Source organism: Manis pentadactyla, chromosome 2, assembly GCF_030020395.1.
Source record: "Manis pentadactyla isolate mManPen7 chromosome 2, mManPen7.hap1, whole genome shotgun sequence".
Taxonomy (NCBI): domain Eukaryota; kingdom Metazoa; phylum Chordata; class Mammalia; order Pholidota; family Manidae; genus Manis; species Manis pentadactyla.
In genome coordinates, this window is record NC_080020.1 from 154,363,609 (window position 1) to 154,381,530 (window position 17,922).

The 17,922-nt window shown below is 36.9% G+C and overlaps 1 protein-coding gene across 2 annotated transcripts in view; it reads left to right on the top strand.

The window, feature by feature from the left end:
* TMEM131 (transmembrane protein 131) overlaps nucleotides 1-17,922 on the top strand; it is a 237,384-nt gene that overhangs the window by 47,070 nt on the left and 172,392 nt on the right. For both annotated transcript variants that reach the window (XM_057496958.1, XM_036879946.2), the window contains exon 2: nucleotides 17,478-17,539. In XM_057496958.1, the coding sequence (XP_057352941.1) occupies nucleotides 17,478-17,539 (62 nt within the window). The remainder of the gene's footprint in view (nucleotides 1-17,477; nucleotides 17,540-17,922) is intronic.

The following is a 17,922-nucleotide window of genomic DNA, read 5'->3' on the forward strand; positions in this document are numbered from 1 at the left end:
TTGTTGAAAAGAAGACTAGCCTTGCCGCGTTTGAATTATCTTGGCACTCCTATGATAAATGAATTGATCACAAATGTTAGGGTTTATTTCTGGACTCTCACTTCTGTTTTGTTGATCTATACATTTAGCTTTATTCCTAGTACTACACTGTCTTAATTAGTGTACCTTTAGAGTAAGTTTTAAATCAGGAAGTATAGGTCCTCCTCTGTGTTTCAACACTATTTTGACTATTATGGGTCCCTTGCATTTTTTAAGAATTTTAGGATCAGTTTGTCAACTTGAAAAAAAGCAAGGTGGGATTCTGATAAGAATTGCATTGAATCTAAGATCAGTTTGGGGAGTATTGCAATCTTAACATTTTAAGTATTGCAGACTGTGAACATCAGATGTCTTTGTGTTAAGTTAGTCCTTTAATTTCTTTCATTGAAGCCTTATAGTTTAAAGTGTACTGGTCTCACACTTGGTCATGGTGTGTAATCCTCTGTGTATGTTGCTGGATGTAGTTTGCTTGTATTTGTTCAGGACTTGATACCCATATTCGTAAGAGATGCTGGTCTGTAGTTTCCTTTCTTGTGATAACTTTATATCTGATTTTGGTGTAAGATAGGCCTCACAGAATAAGTTGGAAAATGGTTCCTTCTCTGTTATATTTTGGAAGAGTTTGTGAAGCACTGGTGTTAATTCTTCTTTAAACGTTTGGTAGAATTTACCAAGGAAGCTGTCTGACCCTAGACTTTTCTTTGTGGAATGATTTTTGATAAGCAATTCAATCTTTTGTTATATGTCCATTCAGGTTTTCTATTTATTCTTGAGTTAATTTCAGTAGTTTGTGTCTTTCTAGTTATTTGTCCATTTAATCTAGGCTATTTGTTGGTATACAGTTGTTCCTAGTTATCTTTTATAATCCCTTTTGCTTCTGTAAGGTTATTAGATCCCTTTCATTTTTCTGTAAGATCAGCTGTAATGTTCCCCATTTTATTTATGAATTTTTTCTTGGTCAGATTAGCTAAAGATTTGTCAATTTTATTGATCTTTCAAGGAACCAAATTTTTGTTTCATTGTCTTCTCTATTGTTTCTCTGTTCTCAATTTTATTTATTTCCACTCTAAATTCCTTCTTTCTACTTACTTTGGGTTTAATTTTCTCTTTTTTTTAATAGTTTCTTAAAATGGTAGGTTAGGTTATTTGAGCTCTTCATTTCTTTTTAATAAAGGCATGTATAATATAAATTTTCTTCTAAGCACTACTTTCACTGCATCTTATAGGTTATATGGTATTTTGTGGTTTTGTTTTTATTTCAAAATATTTTCTAATTTCTTATTTGACACGTTGATTATTTAGGATTGTGTTTTTTAATTTCCATATTTTTTTAGTTTTCCAAATTTTCCTCTGCTACTGACTTATTTTACTCCACTGTGGTTGGAGAAGACACTTTGTATGATGTCAATCCCTTTAAAGTTATTGAAACTTATTTTATGGCCTAACATATAGTCTATCTTAGAGCATGTTCCATGTGCACTTGAGACAAATGTATATTCTGTTGCTGGATGTTCTCAGTCTGTTAGTTCTAGGTAGTTCCTAGTATTGTTCAGGTTTCATTATTTCCTTGGTCTTTTGCTTAGTTTTTCTACCCATTTTGAAAATAGGGTATTGAGTTCTTAAAGTATTTTTAATTCCTTATTTTTCCTTTCATTTCTGTCAGTTTTTGCCTCATGTATTGTAGACATTGTGTTTTTTGCACGTGGTTTTATTTCTGTCATACTAAAGTAATGTTTTTGCCTGGTAAGTGCTATGTCTGGGCTTCCTAAGGCACAGCTTCTGTTCATTGAATTTTTTTCTCTGTATGTATGGGACATGTTTTGTCATTTATTTACATTTCTTGCAATTTTGCTAAAAACTGAGTAATTCATTTGTACTTTTTATTTGGTTATTTTTCTATATTATTTCTCCTTACTGGTGTTCTTTTTTTGTGAGACATCATTTTCATCTTCCTTTTAGTTCTGTGAACATATTTAATGTAGCTTAATTTAAAATGTGTGTTTAGTAATTCTGCCATCTGGGTTTTCTCAGCAACACTTTGTTGAATACTTCTTTTCCTTTGTATGGATCATGCATGTGTATGTCTCACAATTTTTTGTTGAAAACTGGACATTTAAAATAACATGTAATCTGGCAACTCTAGAGGTGAGATTTTTCCCCTTCTTGAAGTGTGTTGGTCATGGTGGTGTTTATTTCTTTAGTGACTTTTCTTAACAAATCCTTGAAAGCCTGTATTATTTGTCATGCATGGCCACTGAAGTCAGCATAGTTATTAGCCTGTGGTGAGCTAGTGATTGAACAGAGATTATTTTAAACATCTGGAACCAGCACTTTTCCCAGTTTTTGGTGAGAGGCTCTGTGTAAGTATTGGGTTATACCTTCAACACTTAAGTCAGGCAGTGGACAACTGGGCTTCATCCTTCACTTCCTGCTCACCGAGATCCTCAGGACCAACCAGGTGTGAGAACAGCAGGGCCTTCTCACTCTTTCCTGAGCAACTACACAGCCCCCTGCATGGACATGACCTTCTGGATTGCCAGGAAGCTGTCAAAGCCTATGTAGATGACCTCCCAACTTTCTCTTTTAAGCTTTTGGGTTAACATATTGGGCCTGTCATCCAGCAGCTCAGGCTGCAATCAAGTTGTTAAAAAAAATTACCTGTAAGTGTTTTTGACAAATTCTAGGGATAAGGCTTTCACAGTGGGGTGGTTCTGAACCAGATCCAGTAAAGATGACCCTCCACATGGCTTCTTAGAGGGATTCACCAGCCAGGTCAGATACAGACAGTTCTCTGGAAAGGAGACTTCAAGGGAGCTTCAGCCCCATTCTGCCCACTCTGATGACTGTCAGGCTGCTGGTTTTCACCAAGATTTTAGCTACTGGTTGTACCCCAGAGCTGGAGAGAGGGGAGTGGAAACAGAGCAAGCTAAATGCCACAAATCTCTGTTCTTGCAGAGATTCGGCTTTTAAAAAATGAATTAATGCTCCTTGGATTGCTGCAAACCTATGGTTAATATCTAGATTTCTTAAAAAGTTGATTCAGACACTGCCAATGTGGTTTCTTTTATAGAGAAGAGAATTCTCAGAGGTCCTTAATACTTCGCCATTTTCACTGGCATCATCTCTATTGCTTTTTCCCATCCCTTTTCTTGTACTGTTTTTAAAGCTGTTATTCTCAAATTTTAGTGCCAGAATCAGTCTTCAATTATCTAATTAATATTGGCAGTAGGATATATATCTTGAAGTTGTTTTTTGTAATCTTAATAAATTTTACTAATAATACTAATCCACTTAGGAACCATTCTTACAATCTTCCAAAAACTTTGCTATGAAGTAAACTATTGAGCAGGTAGAAATACAATTGCCAGGATTTATCATTAGCTACTTGGGCAGTTTTTTTAATGCAAGTTCTTCTTGAGATAATTTTAGAATAATCGAGAGTTGCAAAAAATAATACAGACACATCCCTTTTACTTTTAACCTAGTTTCTCCCAAAGGCAACATCTTGGCAAATAATACTACAGTGTCCCAACTAGGATATTGACGTTCTGATAGATGTTTTCATGTTTGCCATTCTGATAATGCGGTTTTAATTTGCATTTCCATGACAGCTAATGATGTTGACCATTTTATCATGTAGTCATTTGCCATCTGAATATCCTTTTTAGTGAAATGTCTGTTCTCTCTTTTGTCTGTTTCCTAATTGGATTGTTCTTTTCTGTTCAGTTTTGAGATTTCTTTATATATTCTAGGTTATAGCCCTTTATTGAATATGTGTTCTCAAATAATTTCCCTCCTCTTAACAAGGGCACTTGGAGTGTAAAAGTTTTAAATTTTGACATAGTATGGTTTATCATTTTTACCTTTACCGGCTTGTGCTTTTGATGTCAATTCTAAGAATGTTTTGCATAACCATGGATCCCGAAGATTTCCTCCTCTATTTTTTTTTTAAGTTTTAAGATTTTACATTTACATCCATGATCCATTTTGAGTTAATTTTCATATAAGGTGAGAGCATTATGTCAAGGTTGTTTTGTTTTGTTTTTGCCTGCATGCCCAGTGGCTTCTGTACCATTTAGTGAATTGCTTTGGCGGTTTTGTCAAAATCAAGTAGGAATATTTGAGTCTATTTCTAGGTTCTCTATTCTGTCCATGTGATTTACATGTCTGTCTGTTTACAAATGTGCTCTCTTGATTGTTGAGCTATATGCAGTAAGGTGTAATATTTGGTAGAGTGATCTTTCTAATTAGATTCTGATTCTTATGTTTAAAGATTGTGTTAGCAATTCTAGGGTTTGTGCCTTTCCATCTGATTTTTAGAGTAGGCTTGTCTATGAAAAACCATCTGACATTCACACAGGATTTATGTTAAATTCATAGGTCTGTTTGGGAAGAATTGACATCTTCCTGAGTCTTCTAATCCATGAACATGGTATGTCTCCCCATTTGTGTGTTTTAAAGATTTCTTTCAGCAGCATTTTGCATATTGAAATATATATGTTCTGTACTTATTAGCCTAGATTTACAGCCTGTTTCATTTTATTTATAACAATTGTAAATGACATTGTGGTTTTAATTTTGGTTTCTACATGTTCACTGTTAGTATAGAAATGCAATTGATTATGAGGTTTTGACCTTATATTTTGCAACTAAGCTATAAGTTGCTTATTAGATCTAAGAGAGTTTTTGTTTTCTTTTGAGTCCAGGAATTTTTACATAGACAATTATGTAATATGCAATTTGGCACAGTGTTACTTTTCTATTGTGTATTTTTTTTCTTGCATTGTTGTAGTGACTGGCACTTCTAGTACTATGTTGATTAGGGGCGGCAAGAGCTACATCCTTGACATGTTGCCATCTCTTTAACCATTAAGTGAGATATTAACTGGAGGTTGAGGTAGTTCTACTTTTCTCCTGTGTTGTTGAGGTCTCATTTTTCTCATGAATGGTTGTTGGATTTTGTTAGATACTTTTTCTGTTGTAGTTAATGTGACCAAGTAATTTTTCTTTTTTAGCCTGTTGATAATGGTGAATTACATTGATTGATTTTAAATTTTTGAATGAGTCTTACACAACTTGAATAAATCCCATTTATCACAAGGTGTACTTTTTAAATATATTGCTTATTCAATTTGTTAATAGTCTGTCGCACTTTTTTGTTTTTCTGGTTCAAGTTAATAAGCTGTAGTTTTTAAAAATACAACCTGTGTGATTTGGTGACATATATGTAACATAAAATTCACCATTCTAACTATTTTAAGGGTATAGTTGAGTAGCATTAATTGCTTTCAGTGTAGTGCCACCATTATGATTAACTATTTCCAAAACTTTTTCATTACCCCAGAGACTCAATAACCATTAAGCAGTAGCTTCCACTCCTCCTTACCTTACCAGGTACCTGGTAACCTCTAATTCACTTCTGTCTCAATTAATTTGCCTATTCTATAACTTTTATATATGGAAAACCACAGTATTTGTCCTTTTGTATCTGACTTATTTCACTCAGGATAAATGCTCTCAAGGTCCATCCATGTCATATCATGTATCAAAAATTCATTCCTTTTTATGGCTGAATAATTTTCATGTTTATTTATCACATTTTGTTGGTCCATTCATCTGTTGGTAGACACTTGGATGATTCCTATTATGTTTGGAGACTTGGAACTATTTAAATATTTTATTTTACAGGGAGTCATCCTCTTTAGGTTTATAATACAGATCCTGCTGTGAATTGTGCTTTCAATAACACCTTCATTTTTAGACCCTTTGAAGTGTTGTTTTGGTTTGCTTGTTTTATGTGGTGCCTCTGGTGCTCCCACTTATTCCTGCTCGTGCTGAGAAGGGAGGAAGCACACTAGGATAAGCTTCAGTGTATTAGCGATTTTCTAACTGCTTGTTTATAGTAGTGATGGTTCTCAAACATTCATTGTATAGCAAGTTTATTAATCTTTTCATATAAACTAGATACTTTAGGATCAAGTAAAAGGTAATTATGGTATTTTATCATAAGCCTCTGGTCTGTAACTGTTTCTCAGACTGTTCTTGTTTTTGAGGACCTTGGCAGTTTTCAGGAGTCAAGATACTTTTTTTTGTAGGAGACCCCTCAGTTGGGATTTGTCTGGTGTTTTTTTCATGGTGAAACTGGAGTTATGTGATTTTGGGAAGAAGACACAGAGGCAGAAGGTCACTTTTGTTATATTAAGTGTATGTACTATGAACATAGACTTTTCATTGTGGATGCCGACCATGATCATCTGACTGACGTAATGTTTGTCAGGATTCTTCATTGTAAAGTTATTCTTTTTTTCCCTCTGTTCCATTATTTTCTTTGGAAGGATATCCCTGTGTGCATCCTATGCTTAAGGAGTGAGGAGGTATTCTCTACCTTCTAAATACAAGAGTTTCTACATAAATTATTTAAAATTCTTCTGCCTGGAGAGAACTCTTTCCCCTATTTATTTATTTATTTATTTATTTAATCGTTTATTTGTATCAGTATGGACAAATAGATTTTCTTTCTTTCTTTTTTGCTATCATTAAAGTACAATTACATGAACAACATTATGGTTACTAGACTACCCCTATTATCAGGTCCCCACCACATACCCCATTATAGTCACTGTCAATCAGCACTGTAAGATGCTATAGCATCACTACTTGTCTTCTCTGTGTTATACTGCCTTCCCTGTGCACTGCCTGCCCTACATTATATGGGGTAATCGTAATGCCCCTTTTCCCCCCTTATCCCTCCCTTCCCACCCACGCTCCCCAGTCCCTTTCCCTTTGGTAACTGTTAGTCCATTCTTGGGTTCTATGAGTCTGCTGCTGTTCTGTTCCTTCAGTTTTTTTCTTTGTTCTTATACTCCACAGATGAGTGAAATCATTTGATACTTGTCTTTTTCCACCTGGCTTATGTCACTGAGCATAATACCCTTTAGCTCCATCCATGTTGTTGCAAATGGTAGGATTTGCCCTCTTCTTATGGCTGAATAATATTCCATTGTGTATATGTACCACATCTTTGTTATCCATTCATCTACTGATGGACACTTAGGTTGCATCCATTTCTTGGCTATTGTAAATAGTGCTGCGATAAACATAGGGGTGCATATGTCTTTTTAAAACCGGGCTACTGCATTCTTACAGTAAATTCCTAGGAGTGGAATTCCTGGGTCAAATGGTATTTCTTTTTTTAGTTTTCTGAGGAACCTCCATCTTGCTTTCCACAATAGTTGAACTATTTTACATTCCCACCAGCAGTGTAGGAGGGTTCCCCTTTCTCCACATCCTCACCAACATTTGTTGTTGTTTGTCTTTTGGATGTTGACCATCGTAACTGGTGTGAGGTGATATCTCATTGTGGTTTTAATTTGCATTTCTAATTCTCTGATGATTAGCGATGTGGAGCATCTTTTCATGTGCCTGTTTGCCATCTCAATTTCTTCTTTTGGAGAAGTGTCTGTTCAGCTCCTCTGCCCATTTTTTTTTTTTTTTGAGAGGGCATCTCTCATATTTATTGATCAAATGGTTGTTAACAACAATAAGATTCTGTATAGGGGACTCAATGCTCAATGCATAATCATTAATCCACCCCAAGCCTAATTCTCGTCAGTCTCCAATCTTCTGAAGCATAACGAACAAGTTCTTACATGGTGAACAAATTCTTACATAGTGAATAAGTTCTTACATGGTGAACTGTACAAGGGCAGTCATCATAGAAACTTTCGGTTTTGATCAAGCATTATGAACTATAAACAATCAGGTCAAATATGTATATTTGTTTGATTTTTAAACTTGATTTATATGTGAATCCCACATTTCTCCATTATGATTATGATTATGATTATGATTATTTTTAATAAAATGCTGAAGTGGTAGGTAGATGCAAGATAAAGGTAGAAAACATAGTTTAGTGCTGTAAGAGAGCAAATGTAGATGATCAGGTGTGTGCCTGTAGACTATGTGTTAATCCAAGCTAGACAAGGGAAACAAAACATCCACGGATACAGAAGATTTCTCTCAGAACAGGGGGGATGAGGTTCTAAGCCTCACCTCTGTTGATCCCCAATTTCTCACCTGATGGTCCCCCTGCGACTGTGCCTGTCTTAGGTTGTTCCTCCCTTGAGGAATCTTACCCGTCTCTGGCTAACCAGTCATCTTCCGGGGCCATACAGGGAAATGTAAAGTTGGTAAGTGAGAGAGAAGCCATATTTTTTGGAAAGGTTAGCTTTTAACTTCTTTGCATATTTATGCCCTGTGGCTTCTATGCCCAGCATTTGTCTTGAGGTATCTTTACCACTTGGAAGAATTATGATACTTGGTAAATTCGATATGAGGCACGAATTCTATTTAAGGGTTGTAATTAGGAAGGAAGAAGAAAAGCTATAGAAGTAGCAGGCGGCAGAAAACATGGGAAGATTGATTATTTCTTTGACATATCTTCTTGTAGAGTAACTGCAGCATGTATAGGTTTTAAACTACTAATTAAATTGCAGGCACACATTAACATAATAGGAATACAGTTACATAACCAAAACAGACCTATAATTACCAGCCATTTCCAGGGAAATCAAGAAAACCAGTTAGGCACCCTAGGCATTTGTGAAAATTTATCTATGATATGATGGATATTGTCCAACTGTACTTGAACAGTCTGAGAGAAATCAGACAAATTAAAACAACCCATTCCTGGGAACTGTTCACATCCCATATGTTCTTTTAACAGTAGATAGTCTGTAGTTGTAAGATTTTGGAGCGCTACAATTTGCACTTCTCCTAATTCTTGGTTGAGTTCCAACAGTATAGATCCAGTCAAATTTGTTGTTTTACTGTATGCACAGGCCAGCTTAGATATCTCCTTCTTCATTCCCATAGCAAGACGAGGAACTGGTGGGATGAATGCAACTACAACTGTAGCAGCGCCTGGATCTTTGTTGAGGTTTTTTGATGATCATCTTCTGGTATGAGTCTTCCAGAGAGTGCTGATGTTGGAAGTTCTTCTTCATATCGTATCTTAGTTCATTTTCTGGGTAGCCAAATTAGGCTTTGATCCTCTGTATAAACACAAACAGACCCTTTGCCTACACTTTGATATGCCCTTTATACCATTGTGTAGAACTCATTGGAGGTCACCACACAGGAACTGGTTTTTTTTTTTAAGAGAAAGGAGTATTATCAGAAAACTGTACCTCCATAGTCGGTCATCTGACACCCTTTAAGTGATCAAAGTTAAGGATATTTAAAGCATGCATTAATCATTGATTTACAGTTGGTTTTATCCTATCAGGGAGTAATCCCTTTTCTTTCTTTTTTTTTTTGTTAGCATCAATCTTCACTTACATGAAGAATATTGTTTACTAGGCTCTCCCCTATACCAGCTCCCCCCATAAACCTCTTTACAGCCACTGTCCATCAGCATAGCAAAATGTTGTAGAATCACTACTTGTCTTCTCTGTGTTGTACAGCCCTCCCCTTTCTCCCCCCCACCATTGTGCATGCTAATCTTAATACCCCACTTCTTCTTACCCCCCCCTTATCCCTCCCTACCCACCCATCCTCCCCAGTCCCTTTCCCTTTGGTACCTTTTAGTCACTTCTTGGGTTCTGTGATTCCGCTGCTGTTTTGTTCCTTTGTTCTTATACTCCACAGATGAGTGAAATCATTTGGTATTTCTCTTTCTCCGCTTGGCTTATTTCGCTGAGCATAATACCCTCCAGCTCCATCCATGTTGCTGCAAATGGTAGGATTTGCCCTCTTCTTATGGCTGAGTAATATTCCATTGTGTATATGTACCACATCTTCTTTATCCATTCATCTATCGATGGACATTTAGGTTGCTTCCAATTCTTGGCTATTGTAAATAGTGCTGCGATAAACATAGGGGTGCATCTGTCTTTTTCAAACTTGATTGCTGCGTTCTTAGGGTAAATTCCTAGGAGTGGAATTCCTGGGTCAAATGGTAAGTCTGTTTTGAGCATTTTGATGAACCTCCATACTGCTTTCCACAGTGGTTGGACTAATTTACATTCCCACCAGCAGTGTAGGAGGGTTCCCCTTTCTCCACAGCCTCGCCAACATTTGTTGTTGTTTGTCTTTTGGATGGCAGCCATCCTTACTGGTGTGAGGTGATACCTCATTGTAGTTTTAATTTGCATTTCTCTGATATTTAGTGATGTGGAGCATCTTTTCATGTGTCTGTTGGCCATCTGTATTTCTTTTTTGGAGAACTGTCTGTTCAGTTCCTCTGCCCATTTTTTAATTGGCTTATTTGCTTTTTGTTTGTTTAGGTGTGTGAGCTCTTTATATAATTTGGATGTCAACCCCTTTTGGATATGTCATTTATGAATATATTCTCCCATACTGGAAGATGTGTTTTTGTTCTAGTGATTCTGTCCTTTGCTGTACAGAAGCTTTTTACTTTGATAAAGTCCCACGTGTCCATTTTTGTTCTTGGGTCCCTTGCCTGGGGAAATATGTTCATGAAAATGTTGCTCATGTTTATGTCCAAGAGATTTTTGCCCACATTTTTTTCTAAGAGTTTTATGGTTTCATGACTTACATTCAGGTCATTGATCCATTTTGAGTTTACTTTTTGGTATGGGGTTGGACAATAATCCAGTTTCATGCTCTTACATGTAGCTGTCCAGTTTTGCCAGCACCAGCTGTTGAAGAGCATGCTGTTTCTCCATTGTATATCCATGACTCCTTTATTGTATATTAATTGAGCATATATGCTTGGGTTTATATCTGGGCTCTCTAGTCTGTTCCATTGGTCTATGGGTCTATTCTTGTGCCAGTACCAAATTGTCTTCATTACTGTGGCTTTGTAGTATAGCCTGAAGTCAGGGAGCGTAATTACTCCTGCTTTATTCTTCCTTCTCAGGATTGCTTTGGCTATTTGGGGTCTTTTATGGTTCCATATGAATTTTAGAACTATTTTCTCTAGTTCATTGAAGAAGACTGTTGGTATTTTGTCGGGATTGCATTAAGTCTGTAGTTTAGTTTAGGCAGGATGGGCATTTTGACAATATTGATTCTTTGTGTCCATGAGCACGGGATGTGTTTCCATTTACTCATATCTTTAATTTCTCTCATAAGTGTCTTGTAGTATTCAGAGTATAGGTCTTTCACTCCCTTCATTAGGTTTATTCCTGTGTGTTTTATTTATTTTGATGCAATTGTGAATGGAATTGTTTTCCTGATTTCTTGTTCTGCTAGTTCATCATTAGTGTATAGGAATGCAACAGATTTCTGTCTATTAATTTTGTATATGGCAACTTTGCTGAATTTAGATATTAGATCTAGTAATTTTGGAAAGGATTGTTTCGGGTTTTTTATGTACAGTATCATGTCATCTGCAAACAGGGACAGTTTGACTTCTTCCTTACCAATCTGGATGCCTTTTATTTCTTTGTGTTGTCTGATTGCCATGACTAGGACCTCCAGAACTATGTTGTATAAAAGTGGGGAGAGTGGGCATTCTAGTCTTGTTCCCGATCTTAGGTGAAAAGCTTTCAGCTTCTCGCTCTTAAGTATAATGTTGGCTGTGGGTTTGTCATGTATGGCCTTCATTTTGTTGATGTGCTTGCCCTCTATACACGTTTTGTTGAGAGGGTTTATCATGAATGGATGTTGAATTTTGTCAAATGTTTTTTCAGCATCTATGGAGATAATCATGTGGGTTTTGTCCTTTTTGTTGATGTGGTGGATGATGTTGATGGATTTTCTAATGTTGTACCATCCTTGCATCCCTGGGATGAATCCCACTTGATCCTGATGGCTGATCTTTTTGCTTATATTTTTGAACTCAGTTTGCTAATGTTTTGTTGAGTACTTTTGCATGTGTGTTCATTAGAGATACTGGTTTTTAATTTTCATTTTTTGTGGTGTCTTTGCCTGGTTTTTGTATTAGAATTATGTTGACCTCATAGAATGAATTTGGGAGTATTCCATCTTCTTCTACTTTTTGGAAACCTTTAAAGAGGATGGGTATTAGATCTTCACTAAATGTTTGATAAAATTCAGCAGTGAAACCATCTGGTACAGGGATTTGTTCTTATGTAGTTTTTTGATTACCAATTCAATTTCATTGCTCATAATTCGTCTGTTTAGATTTTGTGTTTCTTCCTGGGTCAGCCTTGGAAGGTTGAATTTTTCTAGAAAGTTGTCCATTTCTTCTGGGTTAACCAGTTTGTTACCATATAATTTTCCATAGAATTTCTCATAATTCTTTGTATTTCCTTGGTGTCCATAGTGATTTTTCCTTTCTCATTTCTGATTCTGTTTATGTGTGTAGACTCTCTTTTTTTCTTAGTAAGTCTGGCTAGGGGTTTATCTATTTTGTTTATTTTCTCAAAGAACCAGCTCCTGCTGTCATTGATTCTTTCTATTGTTTTGTTCTTCTCGATTTTATTTATTTCTGCTCAGATCTTTGTTATGTCCCTTGTTCTACTGACTTTGGGCCTCATTTGTTCTTCCTTTTCTAGTTTCGTTAATTGTGAGTTTAGAGTGTTCATTTGGGATTGTTCTTCTTTCCTGAGGTAGGCCTGTATTGCATTATATTTACCTCTTAGCATGGCCTTCGCTGTGTCCCACAGATTTTGTGGTGTTCAATTATTTTGTTCATTTGTCTGCATATATTGCTTGATCTCTGTTTTTATTTGGTCATTGATCCATTGATTATTTAGGAGCATGTTATTAAGCCTCCATGTGTTTGTGGGCTTTTTCATTTTCTTCGTGTAGTTTATTTCTAGTTTCATACCTTTGTTATCTGAGAAGCTGGTTGGTGCAATTACAATCTTTAAATTTTCTGTGGCTCCTTTTGTGGCCTAGTATATGATGTATTCTTGAAAATGTTCCATGTGCACTTGAGAAGAATGTTTATCCTGTTGCTTTTGGATGAAGTGTTCTGTAGATGTCTGTTAGGTCCATCTGTTCTAACATGTTGTTAAGTGCCTCAGTCTATTTATTTTCTGTCTCATTGATCTGTCGTTTGGAGTGAGTTGTGTGTTGAAGTCTCCTAAAATGAATTCATTGCATTCTATTTCTCCCTTTAATTTTGTTAACATTTGTTTCACATATGTAGGTGATCCTGTGTTGGGTACATAGATATTTATAATTATTATATCCTCTTGTTGGACTGACCCCTTTATCATTATGTAATGTCCTTCTTTATCACTTGTTTCTTTCTTGTTTTGAAGTCTATTTTGTCTGATACAAGTACTGCATCTCCAGCTTTTTTCTCCCTGTTAGTTGCATGAAATATCTTTTTCCATCCCTTTACTTTCAGTCTGTGTATGTCTTTGGGTTTGAAGTGAGTCTCTTGTAGGCAGCATATAGATGGTCTTGTTTTTTTATCCATTCCATGACTCTGTGTCTTTTGATTGGTGCATTCAGACCATTTGTATTTAGGGTGATTATCGATAGGTATGTACTTATTGCCACTTCAGGCTTTAGATTTGTGGTTACCAAAGGGTCAATGGTAATTCCCTTACTATCTAATAGTCTAATTTAACTCACTTTGTATGCTATTACAAACACAACCTAAATGTTCTTTTTTTTCCTCCTTTTTCTTCCTCCTCCATTCTTTATATGTTAGATATCATATTCTTTATTCTTTGTCTATCTCTTTTGACTTTGGGGGTAGTTGTTTGTTTTTGCATCCGCTTAGTACTTAATTGTTATACTTTGCTATGGTTTTACTTCCCTTGTGACATCTCTTTAGCCTTAGGAATACTTCCATCTATAGCAGTCCTTCCAAACGCACTGTAAATGTGGTTTGTGGGAGGTAAATTCTCTCAGATTTTGCTTATCTGAAAATTGTTTAATCCTTCCTTAAAATTTAAATGATAACCTTGCCAGGTAGAGTATTCTGGATTTGAGGCCCTTCTGCTTCATTGCATTAAATATATCATGCCACTCCCTTCTGGCCTGTAAGGTTTCTGTTGAGAAGTGTGATGATAGCCTGATGGGTTTTCCTTTGTATGTGATCTTTTTTCTCTCTCTAGCTGCTTTTAGAAGTCTGTCTTTTTCCTTGATCTTTGCCAATTTAGTTGTTATATGTCTTGGTGTTGTCTTCCTTGGGTCCCTTGTGTTGGGAGATCTGTGTACCTCCATGGCCTGAGAGACTATCTCCTTCCCCAGATTGGGGAAGTTTTCAGCAATTACCTCCTCAATAACACTTTCTGTCCCTTTTTCTCTCTTCTTCTTCTGGTACCCGTATAATGCCGATATTGTTACATTTGGATTGGTCACACATTCAATATTCTTTCATTCTTAGACATCCTTTTTTCTCTCTGTGCCTCAGCTTCTTTGTGTTCAATACTCTTCTTTAATTTCTATTCCATTTACTGTCTCTTCTACTATATCTAATCTGCTTTTAAATTCCTCCATTGTATGTTTCATTTCAGATATGGACGTTCTTAATGATTGAATCTGTCTTAAATTTGTCCCTGAGTATTTGAATATTTTTCTCTACCTTCGTTAGCATGTTCATGATTTTCATTTTAAATTCTCTTTCAGGAAGATTGGTGAGTTCAGTTTCATTTGGCCCTTTTTCTGTGGCTTGTGATATTTTCGTCTGAACCAGGTTCTTTTGACATTTCATAATTCTATGTGGTGCCCCTAGTGCTCAGAAGCTCTAGTCCCTGGGGCTGCTCAGCCCCTAGAGTGAGGTTGGGGGTCTTAGGGGAGTTGGGCTGGTGCCCGGGTGCGGGGGGTGGAGGAGAGGAATGAGCTGTTTCCTGCTTCCCAGCTGCAGTGCCTGTGTGCAGTATCAGGGCCAGTGGGCTGAGCACACAGGTGTAAGTCTCTGTTCTTGGCATCTCTAGGTGTTTTATGCAGGGCCTCCCTCCGGCTGGCCTGACACCAGCTCAGTGACTGCTGGTTTGCGATCCGGTGCCGGCAGGCCATGAGGAAGGTGCAGCAGGCTGCATGCCAGAGTGAGGGGCTTCAGAGCTGAGTAGGCAGCCACGGGGATGGAGCACCTGAAGCTCCTCAAAGTTTCCAACCTGCTGGGCCAACCCAGACAACCTTGTTCACCTATCCCTTCTCCCGCATCGCAAACTCCGTACAATCCCCACCCCTTCAGCAGCCCTGTAACTGCAAGGAAGCCCTTCAGACCACCTGCCTTTCCTTTATCCCAGAGTGGCCAGGTGTGCATCCTGGTCCTCCACAAACAGCCCGAATCTCAGTCTCTCAATCACTCCACCTGTCCAAGCTGCCAGTCCTCCAGAGCACCACACAATGTAGGTTTGTGCTCCAAAGCAGACCTCCAGGGCTGGGTGTTCAGCAGTCTTAGGCTTCCACCCCCTCCCCACTCCATTTCTCTTCCTCCCACTGGTGAGCTGAGGTGGGGGAAGGGCTTGCATCTTGCCGGATCAAGGCTTTCATACGTTACTCTGTTTCGTAAGGTCTGCTCTGTTCATGAGGTTTTTATGTAGTTTGGTGCAGCCTGCTTTTCTGTTGCTGTTTTAGGGCTCATTGTATTAACTGTATTTTCACACTATATGTGGTTTTGGGAGGAATTCTCTGTCTCACCTCTCACGCCACCATCTTGAATCTTCTGGACCCATAGATATTTATTTTATACTTTCGGTTATAATTCTGTACCACTATATTTTATTTCTCAAATTCTAGCTTTTGCCCTTTAGGAGTTCTTTCTGTTAACTCTTATGTCCCTCTAACATATTCTCATCAATGCAGGGTTTTGTTTTGTTTTTCACTTTCTTGCTTTCTCACACCACAAGATGCTCCACTTTCATCTTGTATATTTCCTGCCCCAGTCCTAGAATTAGCCATCTACATAAAGCCCTGGTTCCCTCTTTGGAGAATGGCATCAGAACCTGACATCTGGGTTCTAAGTGTGCTCTTTGTTACTGGGGTCTCTTTGATTCCCGGCCCTCTCAACTGAAAAGAGCAAGAAAATATGTATGTGTATACTAGCTCCTGCATATACTCGTATTTATTATAATTCTGTATGCAGTTGTCTATATCTATATTAAGCTATACATGAGTTCATACGGATGTCACCAACTCTAATCCATTCCCACATGGATTAAGACTAGCTTCCTTCCCTTGTTTTGATGTAAACTCATTCCAACAGTGAGAAATCTGACTCCCACCTTCCACCATCCATGTATTTAATTGTTCTGTTCTAGTACACATGTAGAGCAGCATCAGAATTGTTAACCGAAACCCCTGTGGTAAGTAACATTATAAACTAGAGTACAGTGCTTATGTATAGTTTCCTTTGCCTTTTAGTCTTACAGATTCCACTTATTTCCAAATTGCTTTGGTGAGTACCTTTCCCGACTCCACGCCCCTTCAGTATGCAATTACCTCATTTCATGTATTTGTAATATAATTTGTTTTGTCATATTATGCATTCCATCCTGATCTCCTGTTTTTTTTAATTACATACATTAGGTTCACTCTTTGTGCTATAAATAAGATCTATTTTGACAAATGCATAGTGTCATGTACCCACTATTACTATAGCATACAGAATAGTTTCACTGCTTTGAAAGGTTTCCTGTGCTTCACTTATTTGAGCCTTCCTTTCTCTCCACAAGCCCCTAGCAATCATTCATCTTCTTACCTTCTTTGTAGTACAGGCTTTTCCAGAATATCGTATACTTGGAATCATACAATATGTAGCTTTTATTTTGCTTTTAATCACTGAATAATATTCCATTGTATAAATGTACTGAAGTTTGTCTACTCACCTGTTGAAGTATATCATCTAGATTGTGTCCAGTTTTGCATGATTATGAATAAAGCTGTTATAAGGAACTGCTTGTAGATTTTTCTGTAGATGTTAAGTTTTCAGATCTTTTGGGTAAATACCGAAGAATACAATTGCCAAATTACAGTAGAAGTATGTCAGCTTTTAAAATACCTTGATTTCACATTGTACTCCATTTCTTGGAAAAAAATAATCTTTTGCCATTTTCTTTGCCCATTCCCCCACCAAGTCTCTCTTGACTATGGATACCAGGTCCTACATCACTACAAAAGAGCAGATGATACAGAATTTTAGCTTATTTTTGAGGGGGAAATGTAATCCTCCAGTGATCCTTTCTGTGTGCTTAGGATATTTTCAGTTAATCTAGCAGTAAGAATAATCAGCTGCTTCTAGTCGATTTTGATTATATTATGCTTTCTGGGAGTATAGCAGGAATAGATAGATATTTGCAAGTGGCTTACACAGCCTGTAGGTTACTGAAGGTATATTCTAATTGGGTTGTATTGTTTTATTTTAAAGCATTTTGTAATTATTAAATGAAGTTTTAGTCATGTTTTTCTCTTTAACCATCATCATCATCAAGCAGTGTATTTATAAAGTATTAAATTGTACTAATTAACTTTGAGGTAAAAGATTTTATTTAAATCAAATTTGTGTTCATGTTAAGTGATCGTATGTTTTGTTTCCTTCACAGCATTTATTCAGTCGGAGAGTATAATAGAAGTACTGCGTTTTGATGATGGAGGGTTACTACAGGTAATTTTATTTTAAGTTGAAGAATTATCTCAGTGTCAAGCCTTGAATAATACTTAATTATTATTTACTTTTAAAAATGTAACTGGTTTCTATGAAGTACATTTTATGAGCTTGATATGCAGGCAAGTCATTAGAGTCATGAGTCATAACAAAAACTTCCTTAGCTAGAAGAATTATCTTTTCAATTATGTTTGTTGGGAGATTAGGTGGGGAGAGTCGGGTCAGGAGCAGTGGGACAGGTGGCAAGTGCTATGTGTATGGAGCCAGTGAGTGAAATGCTGAATTTGGATGTTGGATCTCAAAATATTTATCTGGAAGAGAACTTCTCTAGAGAATATAAGTTCCATAGGTTTACTCTAAGTATTCAGTTATGCTATAAGTAT